At 38.4% G+C, this 21,766-nt stretch overlaps 1 protein-coding gene across 3 annotated transcripts in view; it reads left to right on the top strand.

Annotated features, from left to right (window-relative positions):
* The window catches only part of PTPN13 (protein tyrosine phosphatase non-receptor type 13), a 122,991-nt gene that overhangs the window by 73,769 nt on the left and 27,456 nt on the right, over positions 1 to 21,766 (top strand). For all 3 annotated transcript variants that reach the window (XM_082050510.1, XM_082050512.1, XM_082050511.1), the window contains 14 exons: positions 500 to 599; positions 7,012 to 7,231; positions 8,674 to 8,748; positions 8,861 to 9,035; positions 10,072 to 10,225; positions 10,370 to 10,508; positions 10,916 to 11,068; positions 12,491 to 12,673; positions 13,626 to 13,788; positions 17,418 to 17,841; positions 18,009 to 18,106; positions 19,863 to 19,919; positions 20,483 to 20,575; positions 21,436 to 21,543. In XM_082050510.1, coding sequence (XP_081906636.1) covers positions 500 to 599; positions 7,012 to 7,231; positions 8,674 to 8,748; positions 8,861 to 9,035; positions 10,072 to 10,225; positions 10,370 to 10,508; positions 10,916 to 11,068; positions 12,491 to 12,673; positions 13,626 to 13,788; positions 17,418 to 17,841; positions 18,009 to 18,106; positions 19,863 to 19,919; positions 20,483 to 20,575; positions 21,436 to 21,543 — 2,142 coding nt within the window. The remainder of the gene's footprint in view (positions 1 to 499; positions 600 to 7,011; positions 7,232 to 8,673; positions 8,749 to 8,860; positions 9,036 to 10,071; positions 10,226 to 10,369; positions 10,509 to 10,915; positions 11,069 to 12,490; positions 12,674 to 13,625; positions 13,789 to 17,417; positions 17,842 to 18,008; positions 18,107 to 19,862; positions 19,920 to 20,482; positions 20,576 to 21,435; positions 21,544 to 21,766) is intronic.

The following is a 21,766-nucleotide window of genomic DNA, read 5'->3' as shown; positions in this document are numbered from 1 at the left end:
AAATTATAAGGAGGAGTCAGATCCCAAGGATAAAAATTAAACTCAGAGCTCAACAATATATATGTTGGCTTCTTAACTCCCTTCTTGTGAACTGGATGCATAATTACTTTACCTAGCTGCTCTTACTCTGTTCTTGTTTTGCATGATCTCTCTGCCACTTCCATGTCTCAACTCATGGCTGACAAATAAACAGGTCACCTTGGAAAGGTATCCATGCAATTGTGCGTGGGGTTTTTTTTAGGCCTTCTTTAGTATATTTTTTAAAGGATTTGTGTAGTGCAGCTGTCTTTGTTGGGGGAAACGATAAGATTCTTTAGAAAACTGAAATAATCTTCATAATGCTAGTTCATCTAATGCTGCAGTGCTGTTGTTCAGAACACACGAATCTGATTCCTTCTAAGTAATCTCATATGACTTGATAATTCCTTGATTTTTAGATGGGATTACTCTATGTGCTTTGTTGCCCAGTCAGGTATTAATTTGTCTTTTGGTTTGCTAGTGAGAAGAACTGAAGGTTTCAAGAGAGATGATGCCAGTGGTGCTTTGCCAGCTGCTGATGATATCTCCACATCAAGCCAAGCTAATTCTCAGCGAGCAAGGTAAACCCTGTGAAAACAATATGTCTTGAAGTGCTGTGTCTTTATCAAAGACAGCATTCTAAATCTGCAAGCAAAATTTTCGCTCCCATCCCAGTTTCTGTTTAAGGTTAATAAATGGCATGTTGTACTTGAAAGAAATTAGCATTTCAGAACCACATATTGCTGTCTGAAGTAAAAGTCTTGTGGTGCACTGGGGCGTAGAGGTAAGTATATCAGTTAGGAGTCGAAATTGAGTTGCCATATTTAAGGGAGACTGGGTTGTGCTCTGTCAAGTTGCGATATCTATCAGAAGGGACCATGTTCTGCTTGGAAATATTTAATAATTTTAATTTTGATTGTACTAAAATAAAGTTTTAAAGATTGTACTAAAATAAAGTTTTAAAAATATCGATACCAATTATTTTGCATTTTTTTATTTAACAAGGAAATTACAGCATTCAATTTCTTTGAAGTAAGCCAAAAGCCATACATTTGGTTGGTTATTCTGGCAAACTCTTAGTTTTATGTTGTTGTGTTTGGATGGATTTTTTTTTTTTGCATAGCCTCAGAACTGATGAGGCAGGCCACTTCAGTATCAATTTATGCTTTTTGAAATTTATTTTGCTATGCTGCATATTGTAATATTACATCTGTTTGCTTTTTATTTTTCCAGTGCTATTCATCAGTCTTGTTTTAAAAAGTAGGTTCTGCTTTGTATGTCTCACCTTAGTACAGCTTTTTTGTACAGCAGCAATGTGTCTTGCCATACCTGTTAGATTTTGAGAGTGGTTACAGTTTGAGAATTTTTATTGACAGGGAACTTCTAGCTTGAAAGTTTCCTTCTTCTAGTTTCTGCCAGACACTGAATCAGCTTGGAATATTTTCTCAAAATTACTCAAATGGCCTTTGTAGTACGGGGAAACAAAAAGATGTGTGTTTTCCCTGTCTTCCCTCACCACATTACAACAACAAAGCCTTCTCATGGGAGCCTTTTGCTTTGTTTGTAGTGGATCAGGAGAAGGATTGCTGTTGTACTTAATATTTTAGGATATTTGTATGTTTTCGGTGTAAGTTGGATGGCAATCCTGCTCTATCCTGTTAAAGAAACTTAGAGGTGTCCGAAGGTTGGACCTATTTCAGGTGATGTGGCAAAACTGTCAAAGGTGTTCATTTAGCATATAGGGTGATGTGCAGTGAAGAGGAGGGCTTAGATCCGTGCTTTCACCATTAAAATAAGTGAACATCTGCTTCTTGCACTATGTTGTGTGCTTTAAATGGGTCTGGCTAAGGCAGGTCTCAGATGTGCTGTATCTGATGAACAGTAACTTGGAAAATTCGACAGCTTTTCTGCATCGCTTTTCTTACTACTTACACTTTGCCTGAAAAATGCAATGTCATTTGGTAATGTATATATTGGCATTTCTTGCAGGGGAGAAGGATTTAAGCATTCCTTAGCTGAGTGATTGCTGCTTTGTTGGCAGGAATATGGGATCTCTTCGTGTAACAGCACGTATGTTAGACTGCAGTGTCCAAGCAGTCTTAGAAATCCAGCGTGTCTTGACGCAGGAGAATTTGGGCTAGTGTCTGAGCTTTCGGGGCAAATTTTCAAAGACTTGGGTTACAGGTTGGTGTTCTATGTAACCCGCTAAAGAGGTGTAAATTTCTGCTTTGCATTTTATGCTGTCTTAGCACCACACTAAAATGGCAAAGTAGATTACTGCTGTGTTTACAGAACACACACGTAGCTTTCTTAACTGACTTCCCATAATTTTTTTTTTTCTTTTGGTGGATACTGCTAGGTCAGCCTCGTCGTGCATTGGCTTTGACCTGAACCCAGGAAAGCTGCCAATTCAACACTGTAGCTATACTTCAGAATAAAACAGCAGTAATTTGTGGATGCTGATAGAGAACTTTGGTTACTATTTACAAAATGTTTCAGAAACAAAGTAGTATGTGGTATGTAAACAAGTCACAGTGTTGTAAATGAATCAGGCCTATTATGCAGGTGAAAATGTTGTGGTAGAACAGTACATACTTTCTCATGGTTCATTTTATATTATTTTACTTTATATTGCTCTGTTCAGACCAGTACCTTTAATGGAAGTAATTTGTATATGTATGAAATGTAGAAGGAAAATATTGGTTTATAAGTGCAGTATAGACTTACCTGTTGTGCTGAGCAATGGAATGAATTTTGGATGTGTGTAACTATACAGTCTTACTTCAAGGCTCAGTATTTTTTTAAATCTCCTGTTTCTGCTTTACCTCCTCTTTCTGCCTTTACTAAAAGATACCACTCTACATTTCTTCAAAAATGTCATAGTACAGTACAACAGATACTCATAATTTTCATAAAATGAAAAAGCTTTTTCTTTTTCTTTTCCTTTTTTTTCTTTTAGATTTAAGTACCAGACTAGTAAGCATATCCAAGACTGAAAAATGAGACTGAACTCCTGAAAGCTTGTTTCACTAGCTTTTTTCGTAGACCCACTGAGAAACAGGAAAGCAGCCAGGAGGAGAATTCGGTCCTAAAAAATACTTAGATAATATCTCTGTTAATTATGTGAGCTGAATGGAAAACAGCACTCACGTTCTCTCACTCTTTTTCTCCAACAACTGTTGAAACTTTCCAGTGCTAACAACTGTAAAAAGGAATACCATCAAAGATGGTAGCTAGTTAAGCAGGGAGATTTCTAAGAAGGTAACTTGATATTTTTATCCAGAACATTGCATGTTGCTGCTTTAAAGTGTCTTGTGTTGCAGAAGACCTTGGCTCTTATAACCTCAGAAACATAAGCTCTCAAATTAAAACTCCTAATAACAAGTGGTTCCACGGAGCAGATTCTCAGAGTTTATGGTTTTGACTGGTCATTTGATTTCAGGGTTTGGGGAAGCAGATGCGACTTACTCCATTGCTTGAGTCCCATCAGTAATGGGGAGCATGTTTCAGTGTTTTTCTCTGTGTTCAGAGATACCATCTGTACTTTAATACATATTAAATTTACTGCTCCTGTGGCATGTCCTTAGAGGCAGTCTGCATAATTATCCACAGAATTATCCTTGTAAAACTGCGTTGTAAATCAAATGGAATTTGGATTGGAGGGAGTTTGCTGCCAGTATTAAAAAAACCCATGAAGCTGTTCAGACTTACCAGCCAGCACAACTCGTGCTGTTTGGGTGGGCTGATCTGCTCCTGAACTAGCAGAAGCCATAGACTTTTTTCAGTAGTTTAAGAGCACACTCAAACCCATCTCATCCTCTGTGACTGTTGTTATCCTTTAAACTTCTTGCAGTGCTTTCCTCATGACAATGAATACTTGTGTCTGTGTTTCCTCTTTGCTTCTTGGATTCCTTACTCTTGTCCTTATTTTTCTTTTTTTTCTTCCTTTACTATTTCTTCCTTTTTCTCTCTAGGAGCAGCAGCTGATGTGGATCTCTTCCTTCTGTTGCCTTTTCCTTCCACTAGATTGCATTTGCATCTCCTTCCTACCTTACCAAAAGGCATCCATCTTTCTCAGTCTGTTCCTCACCTTTCCACTGCACTAATCATTAGAGAATGCCTGCCTGCTTCCCTTCTTCCAGCTTCCTTCTCTGATCCAATACCTGCTCATTTCTTGGTAAGTACACTAGGTGAGGAGTTAACTCTCTTCCCTCTTTGATAGGAGTCAGCCTCCCAGGTGACTGCTCACCTACCGTCTTCAGGTTAATAAATAACTTTGAGGTTCTGGTTTGCAGTCAAACATGGATGAAAATACAGAGGATCAGCCAAGTATTTGTCTGATGAGGAACCATATTAAACACACTTTTATGATGTTATCTGTTAGGAATGTAATTTGGATATATTTTTTTTTAAGTGGAATAATAATACTTGCACCTTCTGAACTTCACAGAAGAGCTCTAGCTGGATCTGTCAATGTCTCCTCTTCTGTAGAATGAGAGATGCATTCCTAGTCTTGGAACCTAAAGGGTGAATCATGCTGATACCCTCTGTGACAAACTGACAGTTTGACCAAGCTTTGAGTTAGTTTTACTTACCCAGGATACTGAAGCGTGCTGATTTCTGGTTGGTGATAGTGCTTATATACTAACTTCAGAAAACTTTGAAAACATTAGGTTTTTGAGTTTCCTCCACGGACGCCCCACACCCACCCCAATTTTCAGAGAAACTAATACATGTGAGCAAAAATGGTAAACCAACAGAATAATACTTCACAGAATCACAGAATGTCAGGGATTGGAAGGGACCTTGAAAGATCATCTGGTCCAATCGCCCTGCCAGAGCACAATAACTTATGATTGCTTCTGTTGCACAGAGCTGTATGGTATTAAAAAGGCTATTTTTAAGATTTTTTTCTGCAGTAAGGGTGTTCACATTAGCAAGTGTTTTCAGATACAGCCAGTTGCAACATGTCGCACTTTTTCATATCACCTTTGATAATTCATAGATATTTATGTTCAGAAAGTGTTTGTTTTTGTTTTATTTCAGAGCCCATCCTTAGACCTTGATCTGAAGGGTGCTTGTGGGTGTATTTAACTTAGTTCATTGTGAACATTCCCACATATGTCGATCTTAATAAGCTTCCCCTTGGTGAAAAGCTCAGCATGTGCACAAGTCTTTGCAGGTCTGAGGCCTTTTCTCATTACTTTGTCCTTTTAGGTGCACATTATTAAGTCTGTTGGAGAAAGGAATAGAGGAGGGAGAATGGGAATGATTCTATGAAAGCCCAGCACAATAGAAAGGATAATGGGCTTACGTTTATACATTTTTCTATATCTACTCTAAATCTTCCCTGAACTTCCATTTGAGGAAACTCAGCATTCTTTTGCTTAGTTCGTGGTGCTTTAGTGGCAGTTTATTGTTTAAGAGAATGCGGTGCATTGTTCACACTATTGGCGTTCATTTACAAACTTTGCAGTAAAAATATGGGAAAAAAAAAAATGAAATGTCCACTGATTAGCATAGACAACTATACTGGCTGGACTGGTGTGTTTTCTCTTACTTTTTAAACTATTTGTCATTCATCAAATGTATCTTTAGTTTCTTTTAGAAAGTAGATATATAAATGTAATGTCTTTAAAATCTGTAGATTACCTTTTACTACAAAGGGCTTTATGTCAGTGTAGGACTTACTCTGTATTTATCTGTATTCCTACACTCCAGTGCAATGGTATGCAGGCTTTCTTTGCTTTTTCATGTTTTTCATTGCTCTTGTGTACCATCTAAAGTTTAGATTCTAAACTAATACTTAGCTTAGAATTGCTGAAAGTGGTTTTTGGTGAATGAAAGTCTTGTTAGTTTCCCTTATTGATTTGTTTTTAAAGTTGCCTCTGTATAGTTATGTCAAGGGAAGGAGAACACTGTTTTTTCTTGCTTTAGGATTTCTAGGGAAGACTTGATTGGTTTATAATTAGTTTGGGGTTCAAAGGTTGTTTTCTGTAAGCATGGGACAGAGGGAGGGGACTGTGAGTTGGTTTTATTTTTCTTGGTTTTCTCCTCTGCTTGCATTTCCTAACCTCCTGCTTTTCAACTGAAAAAATGGCTGTTGTTCACCCAAAATGGGACATGGATTTCTTTCCTTCCACAGGGAATAAAATTGGTGGGACATTTGGGATCCATATCTGCTGAGAAAATAACTGAAGGATATGTTGCTGTGTTTTTCAGAAAACCTGAGGAGGGTTATAGTTTTTTTTTCCTCTTCTTTTTCCTTTGGATTATTCATTTAGACTCTAATTTCTTTTTTGTGATAGCAGTGTATCAACCAAACCATTCTTAGGAATTTAAAAGAAAAGAGTTGGGTTTTTTCAGCAAAATAAGATTATGAAAAAATTAGAGTATGATACATAGAATGATTTAGTATAGAGGATGTTGATACATATAAAATATATAAATATTTTAATCTACTGCTCAGGAAAAATCAGGGGATAAATTCTAGTGCTGTGCAAGGAGTTCATAAAGAATTGCTACAGGTAGTGATTGGAGCAATATTTACTTATATAAAGTACACAATTGTTTTAGTTTTCTCTTTAACAGCATGATTTCAAGCATGCCTTTTTCACAGTCCCTGCCTGAACAGAGAAATTAACATATTTTTCAAAGCATTCATATTTTTCTTCCCTGTGTGTATTCAGTGGTTTTGCACTGATTCACTGCATTTGTAGTGTCAAGTGTTTTTTTAGACTGCAGCTGAGTCTTTATTTTCAGATGATTAAATGACAGGCAGCTGTAGAAACTTGGCGTGTTGTACACATTCTCTATACTGATGCATTGCTGTGGAGCGCTTAACCTCCTGGCTGCTGAATAAATGCTGTATTTAACATAGTATTTGATAGCTAGATGTTGTGTTCTGGATTTCCAGCTAGGTAAGTGCTTAAAGCAGCAGAATGTTTTAGGAAAACCTTGTAATGTCTTTCATTCCCTCTGACTGTATCGCAGGCAGCATGAAGCACCGTTTGAAGGCAATCTAGTAAGTCAAGAAGTGATGTTAAAGCGTCAGGAAGAAGAAATGATGCAACTCCAAGCTAGAATGGCTCTCAGACAGTCCCGACCTAACCTCTACCCAGGAGATGCAATTAGGACCTCAATGCTTGACATCACCAGAGATCCGCTGAGAGAAATAGCCCTGGAAACAGCCATGACACAAAGAAAACTGAGGGTAATGCCCTAGTCTCAGGCAAACTCTTATTTTCATTGAAATGAAGCCATGTCTTGACTGAAACTCTAATATGCGGGATTCATAAGTTGGGTCCTGTAATAAACCATCATCAACAGATTAAATACTAGGTGGTTGGTGTTGTTCTGATAGGAAAGACCTGCTCTCACAAGGTAAACTTCTGAGGTTTTGTGGCATTAGTGGCTCTGTAGCCTAAAGCTGCATCAAGAGATATAAAAACAGACAGCAAGTTTTGACTAAAGATTGCATCAGTTAAACAGTGTAGTGTCATAACAAAGGTCAGGTGTAGTTTTCTTCTGTGTTCTGTGGTGTTTTCAACCACTTCGATTTGCATTTATTTTTCTTAGTGGAACGTGGATGTGTCCCACCAGCATCAAAGGTTATTAAATAAATTAAAGAAAGGCAGAGAGGATTCATTTGGCCCTTGGGTTCACCCTGAATCACAGTGCAAACTCTGCTTTTCCTTTCCCAGCTGTTTTGGTATGTGGATGAAATAAAAGATAACAGAGGAAGAGGTATAGGTAAAGAGAGTGGCTGATGTTCAGAAAAGATGACAGCTTGATGGCCTCTACTGCTGCTTTCAGTAAAGTGGATGTATTTATTATTTTTTTAAGGATAGGAAAAACTTGAAACAAGAGTCAGGTGAATTTGCTGTCCCAATCCTGTTGCTGTCTCCAGTCCATAGTGCTCTGAGCAGTTAGTTCATGTAGGCCTTAACTAACCAGGTTGTTGGGGTTTTCCCTGACCCCCTCAGGAGGTTTACATGCAGATGTTTTGCCTATAGTACACAGTAGGTGGTAGTCAATTAAGATTTCCCCTTAAAAGATAAATCTTGGGTCACTTTTTTAATGTGGTATTGTGCAGAGGACTTCTTTAACAGTTTGAACAGGTGATCTCCTGTAGCTTAGAGGGTGAAATAGAAGAACATTTATTTGTCTACAGGCAGACAGAAATTGGCCATGATCTCTACTTGAACCCAGCAGATGGAATTAAACTGAAACATTTTGGTCTTCACGAGATGAGGCTCGTGTGTCACAGGCAGAGATTTGCCAAGGCAGAATTGCAGAAAAACTCACTGGTGTCAGGCAGTTGCTTACTGAGATAATCCCAGATGGTCCAAATATGCAACCCATGCCCCATGTGTTAAAGAAAGACAAATAATATTAAACTATTGGCTCTTGCCCAGCAAATGAAGGAAAGTACACAGAGTAATAATGTCGCCAACACTGTAGTTTGCCATTGTATCTGGCGTACATGGTGGCAAAATCATGTTCTTTGGATTCACCAGCTCATGTGATGAATTCAGTACAATTCTCTGCTTTCAGCCTTTGGTTGCTCTCTAGCATTTGTAGGGCAGGAGTTAAATGTGCCTCAGTCTGTTGTTCTAGCAACACAGTGTTAATTCATACTCTTGTGATTGACAGAATTTCTTTGGCCCTGAGTTTGTGAAAATGACGATTGAGCCATTCATCTCTTTGGACCTACCAAAGTCTATCTTGGTAAGAAAGTGGCTGTTCAGCAGTCAGTCGGGGCGGGGGGAGTATGTTAAACTGACTAATGAGCTTTTAGCCTGAGTGTGAATGTTGGGATATTTTATTTTGCAAAATGCAGACTAAGAAAGGGAAGAACGATGACACCAGGCGAAAAGTAAATGTGATGCTTCTAAGCGGGCAGAAGCTGGAGCTGACCTGTGACACCAAAACGATATGTAAAGATGTCTTTGACATGGTTGTTGCCCATATTGGTTTGGTGGAGCATCACTTGTTTGGATTGGCTACTTTAAGAGGTAAGAATAATGATTTGATATAGTTGACGGGTACAGAATAAGAAGAATTAGCTGCATGGTATTGAGAAAAGATAAGCAGAGACTGCCTGGTATCTACAAAGCATTTACCTTGAGATACATTCTCTTGCACTGGGGAAAAAAACATTCCTGAATGAAGAACAACTTTGCACATTAAAATCATGTGTTTGCCTGAGTACTGGCAGCTCGTCTTGGGCTGCCTGTTCCCTTTGGATGCCCAGTTTCCTTCCCTGCTCTTTGCTACCTTCACTCTGACTAGTGTTCCTCAGAGGACACCAAAGGGCTTTGGGGTCTCTTAATATGCCCTGGGCAATGTTGCACCCTCTTGTGGAAGCAAGCCAGCTGAGATGTATAGGAGGGCCTCTTGTGTAAAGGGAGTTGCTCCTGAGCGGTAATCTTTTGCTATTACAACAGACCAGAAATTGGACTGTCCCAGCCTCCCCCCCACAAACTGCTGAGAAGGTTGTTGTGGCAGAACTAATGTGTTCAGACACAAGTTTCCTGTCAGTTTTTCTCGCAGGCTGTTGCAGACTGTAGCACTCAGGATATTGACATGACATAGAAGCTCTTAGCAGCCCAAGAGCTTACTCTGTCCATGGCAGGCTTCCAGTGCTCGTGGCAAGTTAGAAAGCCTTAAAAACATTGCAAAATGTAAACATGCAGAAATGTAAATGGGACGAAGTTGTAAGGAAGGGATGGAATGAGAGATTTTGAATTTCCTATGGGATAAGAAATTTGAAATTTTAAAGAAACTGTATCTCCTATTTTGTATCTGTCAGAGAAGGTAACATTTTTTTTTTCCACTGTTACCTTTGGGATAACTAAAAAATTATTTCTTCTGCACTTATTCAGTGATCCCCTTAATAGCTATTGTGCTTATAAGTCATTGTTAGTCAGCAGAAAGTCTTACTGTTCAAAACCGAATTTCAGTTGTAAATCTGGTATTGATCCTCCAGCTGTAGAAAATATTTGATTTTAATGTTTTTACACATGTGCTTCCCTTTAACATTCATGGCAGACAATGAATTTTTCTTCGTTGATCCTGACATAAAGCTAAGTAAAGTCGCTCCAGAAGGATGGAAAGAAGAACTGAAGAAAAAGAACAAGCCCCCTGTCAACTTCACCCTGTTTTTTCGCATAAAGTTTTTTGTGGATGATGTCAGTCTTATACAGTAAGTGTATGAAAAAAAAAAATTAACCCCTTAAGCCCTAAATTTGTAGACAGAAATTTGATATTAATAAAATACTGGATATTTGCTATAACAAGAAGGGTACCAAAGATGGTGTGGGGTTTTGTTTTGTTTTCCTGTTTCTAGGCACACACTGACCTGTCATCAGTACTATCTGCAGTTGCGGAAGGACATTCTAGAAGACAGGATGCACTGTGATGACGAGACAGCCTTATTATTAGCATCCCTAGCTCTCCAAGCTGAATATGGAGATTACCAGGCAGAGGTATGCCACCAGTTTAACCTCTCAGAAACTCTGTTCTTGCTGCTTAATTAAGAAATGGATGGAGCTGCCACGCATGCTTCACAGTTCTACCTCAGTCTGAAAGCTCAGCTGATAGGCTGTTGGCAATTTTTGCTGTGGACAAGTTTTCTTCTAGTCTAACACAGGGCTGTTGTAGAATCTAGTTCGAGATCTGCGTGTTTGAACCCACTCTCTTCAGTGGAAGTACAGTCAGGCTTGAATGGGAAGAAACTGTATTGAAATGAAGCTCTGGGTCAGAGTTGAGATGCTGAATCCCTCCCCTTACTCAATTGTAATATATGATTCTCTGTAAAATAAATGTTTATGTTTCATTTGTGCTCATGGAGTAGTATATGGAGATGCCATCACAAAAATGTTTTCTGTTGTAGGTGCATGGCATGTCGTATTTCAGACTAGAACACTATGTTCCAGCTAGAGTGCTGGAGAAACTAGATCTGTCCTACATCAAGGAAGAGCTACCAAAATTGCATAGCACTTATGTGGGTGCATCTGAAAAAGAGACAGAGTTAGAATTTTTGAAGGTAAGTGGGCAGCAGTTCAGTTCCTTTATCTGTGAGTTTAAAATTCCTTGTGGGAATGTGGGTGCATGGAATTTAAGTGAAAACAGAGGAAAACAACTCAGGTTCTGAATAGCGCTGAAAGGAGGAAAACAGAAGAGATCTTCTGAAAAGATGCCTCATTGCAAGTGAAATCATAATGGATGGGAAGGAAGTCTTCCTGCTCAAATAAACTATATAAAAGCAACTATCAATCCTTGTGTTTACTCTAAAGGGAGCTGTGATTATGAGGCAGCACACATTGTGTTCCTCAAATCCTTTATTCTTTCTGTTGAGAAGAAAAAATATTTATGAAAAGTTTTGTTACAGTTAATGTTGTGTATACTGCTTGGTATGAAGCAAACCAGATGCATTACCAACCAGACTTACTAGTGTAGATACAGTGTAAGATGGCAGGAAAACTGTAATCACAGATATATTTGGTTTATTCTAAAAGGACCCATTAAGAAACATGATTATGGGTTTTGCTGCTGTTGCTCATGCGATAATGATCAGGTCCTGCCTTGATACAGTGGCTGAGAGCAAGTTAAGTGGGTGACGGTTTGCTGCTGAGACAGTGAAATAACCATGACACTGTAATTCCAGTCACCTGTAGCTCCACAGTCCCTTGGCAAAGGCAGTGGAAGAAGCACCCAGGTGATTTTACCCCCTCTGAGGCTGCTGCTTTTTTGGCAGAAGTGTTCTTAGGGACATGGTTTAGTGCTAGGTTTAGGTTATGGTTGGAATCAATGATCTTAAGGGTCTTTTCCAATCAAAATGATTCTATGATTCTTATAACTTAGCCACACAGAACAAGAGTAGGGGACTTGATCCTAGCTAAACCTGGTCTCACTGGGGGTGGGGAAAGCAGTTAGATTCCCTTGTTTGATTCATTACATCAATCCCGTATTCCTGCCAATACTGAACAGACAGCTGGACTGAATGACTGGGAGTGCAAAGTGAGTGAAACTGCATCTTTTGGCAGTTGTGATGCCTTAACGTGATCACAGAATTGCTGTGTTAATCTAATTCTGTGTTTAAGAAATGTGTTGTTAACAAGTGCATCTGGCTAGTTACAGTTTGTTGCCAGCAATTGGTTTGTGCAAGTCTGATTTACTCAGAAGTTTGATTCATGCTTTTGTTGTTTGATTTTAATGCTAGGTTCATTTGCTCTAGTATTTGGCAGGTCAACAAATTCTACTGAGACTTTTAACCATCTAGAGCAGTTGATGCTGATATATCTTTGTTGTACAATCTGTGAACTGTGTAAGTGGAATCATCAGGCAGAGAGGAATCTTTTTGCTAAAATTCATGTATATCTATGCATATATTAAAAGTATTTATATAGAGGTATAAAAAAACCTTAACTTTGTGCTCTTAAAAGTTTTATTTCTTTGATCTGTTCAGTTGTGTCAGAGGCTCACAGAATATGGTGTTCATCTTCATCACGTGTTGCCTGAGAAGAGATCCCAAACAGGTATCCTGCTGGGAGTGTGCTCCAAGGGAGTCGTCATTTTTGAAGTTCGTAATGGTGCCCGCACACCTGTACTACGCTTCCCGTGGAGGGAGACAAAGAAAATATCCTTTAGTGTAAGTTGGTTTCTTTTCCTCTGTCTGTCTGTATATGTATCTCCAGATACTGGGTTTGGGTGTTGATTATTTTTGCAAATTAATCTGCTGTTTTACAGCGTAATCTGTGGCTATATTTTGTGTGGCTGAGCAGTGTTGTATTATGGGATTGAAACAGGAGTTTTGATGTTTTAAAGATTTTTTTTTTTTTTAAACTTGCATTCTATGCTGCTGAAGTTCCAACCTCAGAAGAGACTTCAGCACCTGTGTAACTCGGAGCTGCACCCGTGTTGTTTTAAAGTTGTTTTATTTCCCAGAGCAGTTAAGTTAAATGATAGTGGGTGAAAGGAGCTGACACTTGACCTGGACAATACCAGCTGACTTCAGTGGGGACACCATAAGCTGGTGGTCACAGGCCAGTTTTTAATGAGATGTTGAGCTTCTAATGCTTACCTTTATATGGGTATTGAAAACAGTACTTCTAACTCTGATACCGTGTTGAAAACCTGTAGCCTGTTTAATCTGTGATATGGTTTTAACTAGAATTGCTAAGTTGAAGTTTAAAAAATGTTAAAAAGATTACTTTAAGACCCAGAATATTAACTTGTAGATTTCATAATTAGATGAGCACCTAGTTCTTTTTCTCTTGAGTTGCAGCACCACTTGGGACTTCCTGAGAGGCCTTGGAAAGTGCTGTCCTGCAAAGTGTAACAGTACTGGTTGTCATTAGTCAGCACTAACAGTAACAGAGGCAGATTAAATAATAATAAAGTACCATCTTGGCTAGCCCAGAAGTAGCTCTAAATTGCTGCTTTGTAAATATCAAATTACTTTCAGCCCTTATTTTGAACAGAATCTCACCCATTGGTGCATTTGCTTCAGGAAAGTTTGAATGCTGTAACTGTGCAAAATTCTTTTTAGGCTAAAAGAGATCATTGTCTTCAACTTTTTTTTTTTTTTCTCTGTCACACAGAAGAAGAAAATAACTTTGCAGAATACATCAGATGGTATCAAGCATGCATTTCAGACTGACAACAGTAAGACTTGCCAGTACCTTTTGCATCTCTGCTCTTCCCAGCATAAGTTCCAACTACAGATGAGAACCAGGCAGAGCAACCAAGACACTCAGGACATTGGTAAGGACGGTGATGCTGTGTTGGCTTTTAATAGCAATCTACATGTATTTTTGTAAGAAGGAAAACTGAACTTTAGCTTCTGTCTTTCTGCAGAGTGCTACATGTAGCTCTGCACTTGGAGGGGTTGCAGTACAAAGAGAATCTACTCACTATATTTTTTTAGGTTTTGTTTAAGGAAAGAAAAGAGTTGGCAGATCACATAGAGCTGGCACACAGCAGCTCCTCTTGAATAAAAGAATCTAAAAATAGGTCACTAATAGTACTTTCTCATTTGATTAATGGCTTTTGGCATTTTTCAGAAAGAACATGAAGGTATTTCCATAATGGGATTTTTACCTTTTGTTGATTGTGAAATGAATAGTTTTGATAATATGGAATTACAGATAAAATGGTGCAGTCATACTAGGGCAAATACAATAGGGAGCATTTCACGATGCTGCATCTGTAAGCTGTGGGTGTAACTGTCTTTGTTCGACTTAATGTTTGGTAAGCCTGGTAAGGAACAATGCTGATGCTAGCAGGTTTTCTTCAGAATGACCATCTACTTTTTGTGTATAACAGAAAATGTAATGATGTCCTTTAACTGGAGAATGCATTCTTTGAAAAAAGCCTCTGTACTCATTTCTTCACTACTTGAAGCAGAGCTCACGTGTCTGGCTGGCCTTCAGTGCAGCCTGGAAATGCTATTTTGGTCAGTCTGCTTGCTCATTCTTTCTTTGTTCCCTGTTTTTGTCTGTCTGCATTCCAGTTGCTGTTAATCCAGATTTCCAGTAGTGTAGCTGGGACAGAATCTGACCCCATTGCTGTGGAGACTGGCATCTGGAATTTTTAAAAAGAAAAAAAAAAGAGGTGGGGGGAGGCGGGAAGGCATGTGGCAACTCTGCAGCCTTTTTTCTATTCTGTTGGGCTCAAGCAACTTAGTGCAAAGAAGTAACACCAAGTGACTTAAAACTTTTGTGCTGTTCCCTAACATAGTGCTTGCTTATCCTGAAACACAAAGAAAAACAGCACCTTGAAGGCTTTCTTGGTGCTGCACACTTGGTTGCTCTTTCACATGCAGTACGTGTTGTGCTTTGTGAGTTTGGAAAATAATAGTTTGCTTCTATGCAGTGCAGATCACTTTGAATTCAGAGGTCTGAAATGTCATCAGTCATTTCTAGTCAGAAACAAATAAATTAGTATTCCATTATGTTTGGTTACTAAAAGTAGAAACAATTGCTATTGTCACAATTTTACTGATCTACATGGATTAGCCATGTTTCTCTTCCCTGCATATATATAGAGAGCAACAGAGTTCCTAGAATAATATTTTTAAAAAGACAAATTATTGCAATAGAGGTAAGTGAAAAAAAAATACCAAGCAACTAATCAAAATATTAAATTAATTATAAGTACTGCTTTTCTTCTCTTAGAGCAGTGAAATCCCAGGCGGTATTTGGGAAGCATTATTCCTGGCCTGCAGAAGCGTCAGTTTTGGTGGTTTTATTGTTGTTGTTTGTTCATTTGTTTTTTCCAGGGCTCTTAAAATATCAGTAAAAATTGGGGGTTGGAAGCACTCAGGAAAACAGTAAAGAAAAGAGCGGGTGACAATATTATTCACTCGAGACTGATCACCACAGAAAGTGTGTATTTTGAAGGTTTCTTACTTATGGACTGATTCTGGGAGAAAGCATTTTAGCACATGTAAATCTAGTGGGAAGAATTAGGCTCAGAAAATTAAACAAAAACACCTCTTGAACAACATTCTTTATGCATGAATAGAAAGAGGTTAAAGACAAAGTAAAAAAAAAAAAAAATACTAGGACAGAGATAAACTATAATGTGAGAAGCGATTGTTTCTTTTTTACACAACTTCTGTGGCCATGCGGTGAACAAAACTGAGCACTGAGTTTAAGACAGATGTCTGGATTCCTAAACAGGGATACAGAAAAGCACAAAGAATAACTGAGGGTTCAGTCAGACTTACGAAGGACAACTTTTGAGCACACGAGAATTTTCGGTTCAGGGGTGAAAGACCTAATGTCTATTTGGATAATGACATGAAACCGTTAATCTGAAATCCATCGTAAAATCCTGTTTGGTGTTTGCAGAGGGTAGGTAAAATGTCAAGAGATCTTAAAATATTTTATTAAGGTAATCCTCCCCTGGAGGGGAACTCAACAAGAGCAAGTGTCATTGATAGCTTCTATTAGAGCCAGGAAACTGAGATTCGTAGATCTCTGGTCTTATCCAGTAAAAGCATTCTTTTATAGCTCATCTAGTTTGTCTGGTGGCTACGGCCAAAAGGGGGTATTTAATGTGGGTACGGAAGTGCTAGTTGTATGCTAGTTCACCTTTAAAAAGGACAAAAAATACTAAATCTTCTAAATCTGTGTGCTTGTTACAAAGAAAGTGTGAGTTACTGTTGCAGTTTAATTCCTGCCCTGGGTATTAGAGGAAGGAATGTATTTTGGAATGGCAGTGCTGAGTTTGCCAAATATACTCTTCAATGATGAATACTGCAGCATTTAGTAACGCTGATGCATGATGCATACCGAAAAGTTGCACAGCTCTACATGGAGTTTAAATCAGAAATCTATATGTGGTTGAGGATTGCTTTTTCTCAGTCTTCCCTGTGAACTGCCTCCAGGACATCAGTGAAGTTTATGAAGGGTTCAGATAGCCTGAATTTCCTTTAAAACCTCTAACCAGCAAACATGTTGCCGCAGCTTATCAAGTTTCTGTGTGAAAGCCAAGCCACAGGAACTTAACTGCTAGCCTAGGGAGGCAGTTAGGCTAATAGAAATGAGCCCAACTCAGCTTTGCTCTGAATTAAGAGGGGGTTATACTAAGCTGTATTATCTTGCATTTGCTTTCAGCTAAGAACATCCACCCAGACAGTTCCCACGACTCAGCTGACAGTAATTTAATTAGAATCCAAAACCTGTTTCTCTCTGCTGCTTAAGGGAATCCTTGTTCAGGAGTCAAAAAGTCTGGCAAACTCCAGTCAGCACTTTATGTTCTGTGCTAAAACGTTTAGAATGTTTCTGGCAGGGAAAGTCCCTGAGTTCACCTGAATGACCTGATGCACTTGAACCAGGTAGAGATGCTGCAAAACGCCCACAAACTTGCAGCTGTACTGTGTGTCAGGGACTCATGTGAAGTTAACTAAGTAATGATTGGATGGAAGTTTGGTAGAATCTGGTAGTGTAGAAGTGGGGGAGCCCTACTGGTTAAAATTCTAGAAAAGACTTATACAAGCAGGTTAAAGGAAGTGTAGTGTTCCAGGTCACTTGGCTTGAGGATATTATTTGCTTTGCAGAACAAGGTGATGTGCCTGTCTGTAAGGCACAGCAGTTTAACAGGAAATATGAGTCTCCTTACTACTAAGGAGATAAATATTCTGCTATTCTGTGTTTTCTGGGTATCCGTGTAATAGATGGTCAAGTTAATATAATGCCATGAACTACAAACTTTGCTTCCTGAGCAAACTACCTTGTGGTTGTTTATATGTACCTGATGACAGCACATATTTCTGAGCATCTAGAGAAAATGTGCTTTGTGTGAGGCAGTCATTCAAAATGCACGCTTTACACAAGGAGGTCACACTAGCTCTGCTGTATAACTTAAATTTGTTTGTTTGTCTCCAGAAAGGGCTTCATTTAGGAGCCTCAACCTTCATGCAGAGTCTGTCAAAGGTTTCAACATGGGACGAGCAATCAGTACTGGTAGCCTGGCCAGCAGCACTTTGAACCGACTTGCCGTTCGACCTCTGTCTGTTCAAGCAGAGATTCTGAAGAAGCTGTCCTGCTCTGAGCTCTCGCTCTTCCAGCCACTTCCCAGCTCCTCGAAGGACAAGAATGAGAAGACTCCGTGGGAGGAGAGACCCAGGGTTATGAGCAAGTCATTTCATGATCTGAGTCAGAGCCACATCTCAGTTTACCCCGCAAGAAAAAATATTATTACTGCTCTGGACTCTTCCCCCCAAAAAATAGAAGACATAATGGGCAGAGTCTTTCAGCAAATGCCAAAATTTGATACTGGGTCAGCAGCAGGAGCCTTGAAACTGAGCAAGTAAGAGTCTCTCTGACTGCCCTGCACTATCTTTGTGTACAGTCAATGTACATTTTGCATCAGTTTTGATTTATTATTCATGCCATTATTTTATTACATTGATCCTTCCCTCTCCCAACTTCTTCTTCCCTCTGTCTGGTTTCCCTTCTCTCCTTCTCCCCTTTAAGTTCAAAATCTCATGCAGGTTTAAGTAGAAGCCCTGAAAGAAAGAAAAATGAATCAGACTCATCATCCATTGAAGATACCGGTCAAGCCTATGTTGTAGGTCAGCATGCAAAAAAATAATATTACTGTATTTACTAACTAACCTCTAAAATTGCTTTGGCTGTAACACTTTGATGTATTCATTAACCGATGTTAATAGCTTGATTTGAAAAAGGGAACAGAGTGTTAAATGTTAAAGTAATCCCAGCCAGTTGCCCGTTGTTCCTGAATAGTTGTTGCAGCAAATAAAATAAAAAAAATCCTCCTTTAAAAACACCAGTCTGTACACAGGTGTGCACAGTACTAGTATTTGACAGTGAAAGCTGTTCCAGAAAACATCTTCCATTTCGTCACTTCAGAGTATAATTTTATTGTAGGGATCTATTACAAATTTGCTAGTCTTCACAGTCTGTTTGTCAAACTTGAACTTTTCTAGTGTTTTGTGTGGAAAGTGTGCAGGGAGCAATTTTTGGAAGTGGACTCAATTTGGCATAAGCTGGCTGTTGGCTGGTACCTCTGAGCAGGAACTGCAGAGTTCTTTTGGGTTAGGTCTTATTTGGATATAATAAATCAGGTACAATTTTGCAGGGTATTGAGTGTTTAACAAAAACACTTTTGTAATGAGCTAAGCCAGACATACATATTCCATTTTCTTGGCGAGGATTGCACACAAATAGTCTTAGTGGGCAGTAAAAATAAGAGTTCACATAAAATTGGAAAAAAAGTTTCAGAGCAGCTGAATAGACTTAAACTTGCACATTGATTTGTTGTAGATAGTTTTTTAATATCTGTGTCATCAGTTTCTGGTTATAGGAGGTTCCGTGTTACAATAACAGAAACTATGACTGACACATTTGCAATGCTAGCTTACTTTCATTGCTTTGCTTAGTATAAAAATATTGATTAGTTACAGAACTTCATAAAAAGTAGAAGAAGGTTATGTTTATGGGCTGTTCATAAACAACATCACCAAAAAAAGAAAGCCAGAGTGTGACATATAAATACTTGCTGCATCTGCCCGCACTGCACTTGAAATGTGAGGTGAGGCATGGAGAGTCTGTAGTGACTGGTTGCAGCCATTTATCCTCTGCTTTAAGCTTTACAATTAGCATCATCATCTGCTTACTCATAATCTTGTGGGCAGCAATTGTGATAAGTATCTTTGCTACATGTCAAAATTCCTGCTGAATCACATTGCCAGTGCTGGGGGATGCACATTCTTTGCATGATGAAATGCATTAGCTGAAACTTTAGGGTTCAGAGGTTTGCAAAAGGCCAGGAGTGCTTTGCTAAGAAGCTTCAATTACCTTAACTCACTTCCATAACTTAGCACATTTATTATTTTATCCTCTTTAAAATATGCCTACATTTGCTTGGGCATTGATCATGCCAAATAAAAATGCTTCTATATACTAACCAATTTAAATGGAAGTACTTGGTTCAGATTGCTTGTTATTGCATCAATCTGTTTGTTACTGTACAAAATTTTACAAGACTCGTGTTGGTTTATGAAGTTAGGCATATTAATTTTATCTGAACTTGACAGTGGTTGTAAAGGCCAAATCTCTGTCCGTTCTTCAATTCTTTGCCTTTGCATGAGCTACCATCTATCTGAACCTTGAACTGCAACCAAAATACATGAGTAATTTGGATTTGCTAATCCAAAACTACTTTTGTGTTTATTCATTTTTAAAATAAGTAATCTGATATTGTGTATGAGCTTGTGTGTACTGTGTGAAGCCTGAAATACTTCTTGGTAACTTTCATTTAAAAGAAAAAAATGAAAACAATGTGTAATATTTGCATTCATGTCGCAGGCGTTAGCATGAATACTTCGGGAAATCTTCCGTCATCACCGCTGTTAAAAGAGACTGGTAAGTTGATAAATAATATGCCTATAGAATTAATTCAGTCAGTTTGTGAAGCACTTGTCAAATGCTTCACTGTTCCACCTCTCCTGTTTTTTCACTATTCTTAAATCAAATATCTTTACCAATTAGCTGGGTAGGACCGTTTTCTAAATAAACTCTTAATATTTCTTTTGAATTGCCTCTTGTGGGAGGTTTTTACGTCGGTGTGTAATATTTTTCGAGTAAAAATAATGTCTGTTTAGTTTGAGACTTGAAGGTTGCTGTTGCCAAACATATTGTGCTCTTCAAAGCTCATTTCCCTTACGTGTGAGGTTACTGGTTCTGTAAAGCCCAAGAAGATCTTTTTTTTTTTTTTTAGTTCTTTAACTTTTGAGGTTTGAGTGGCTCCATATAATAAGCCTCAGTTTTACCAAAGTGCTTAAGATGAAAGCTAGACCGCACTAGTTGAGAACAGCTTACCAGAAAACTAGGCTTTTTTAATGGAATAGTACTTCAAGGCAAACCTGAAAAGATATGAATAAGCGAGCAGCCAAGTAGTGTCTGATTACGACATGTTGACTTTTCAGTTGACTCTCTGCAAACACCACAGAGCAGCGTTGCCTCACCAGAACGAGAGATCACTTTGGTGAACTTGAAAAAGGATGAAAAATTTGGCTTAGGTAAGTGCCATGTCATGTGTGTTCCTAGAAGCTAAAAATAAAACTGAGTTTTCTGGTCTGTATTTAAGTATTTATTGCAGGACTGAGGAAAGCAGTGCAGACAGTGGCTGGATTTCTAAGGCATTTAAGATGCTAAAGCCAGGATTTACTTGGTAGCGCCTGCTACTGATTTGCTGAGTGATGTTAAGCAAGTCCATTTCTCTTTTTTTCTGTGTTGTAAGTGTTGGATGATATTTACATTGAGAACCAATCATCCTAAAAGTTTATCTCTGCCTTCAGATACAAGGTTTGTGGCTATGTGGACACTTCACAGCTGTGTTGGCTTGAAGGCCTTAAACAAATAAACAAAAGCTATTATAAAACCATTATGAGCTAATTGTGGAGTGATTTTCTTGCTCTTATAGTATCATCAGATGTAACACTAATTTGAGGTTTAAGGAGCCTGGAAGACAAGGTATTTGCACTCCATTCCTTCTTCTATCACTGGAGAAAACCAGAAATTTTTAAGAGAAAATACATTTCATCTCATCAGTGAATGTACATTTAACATCATCTGTTTGTGCATGTATTTATTTTGCCACAGTTGTCTTCTGTAGCCTTTGCTGGAGTTTTCTGGGAAGCCAGCTGGACAAAGTCTGAATCACTTGCTCAAAAACAGAGAATGTAGTAAAAGCTTAGTTAAAAAAAGCGTTACCATTTACTTCCATGTAGAGTTTTTTGAGATGTGTAGTTTTCTTTTATTTTACGTTTATTTAATGACTAAGTTTTTGTCGGTTCTGAAATACTGACCTGTACTGTGTTACGTTACACTCTGATCACTGAAAATTTTGCCCACTTTGAGGTTTTTTTTTTTTTAATAGGCTTTCAAATAGTTGGTGGAGAGAAGACGGGGAAACTTGATCTGGGAATTTTTATTCATTCAGTTATTCCCGGAGGGCCAGCTGATTTGGAAGGATCTCTAAAGCCAGGTGAATATTGTACATAAGAGGTGTATACATGAAATAAAAAGTCAAACATGTATGTAGTACCATTTCCATCTATGGCTGCAGATATTGGTCCCTTACAAACAACAGCCTTCAGTTACCTTCTGGGTAATATCTGAAAACTGGTGATGATTCTTTGTTAAACTGTATGAATACAAAAATCATTTGAATCAAAGTAAAAATGATGAAGCTTGAAGTAGCAGAAACT

Source organism: Streptopelia decaocto (genome assembly GCF_964273445.1).
Source record: "Streptopelia decaocto genome assembly, chromosome: 4".
In the NCBI taxonomy this organism is placed as follows: domain Eukaryota; kingdom Metazoa; phylum Chordata; class Aves; order Columbiformes; family Columbidae; genus Streptopelia; species Streptopelia decaocto.
This window is presented reverse-complemented; position numbering and strand designations above follow the sequence as displayed.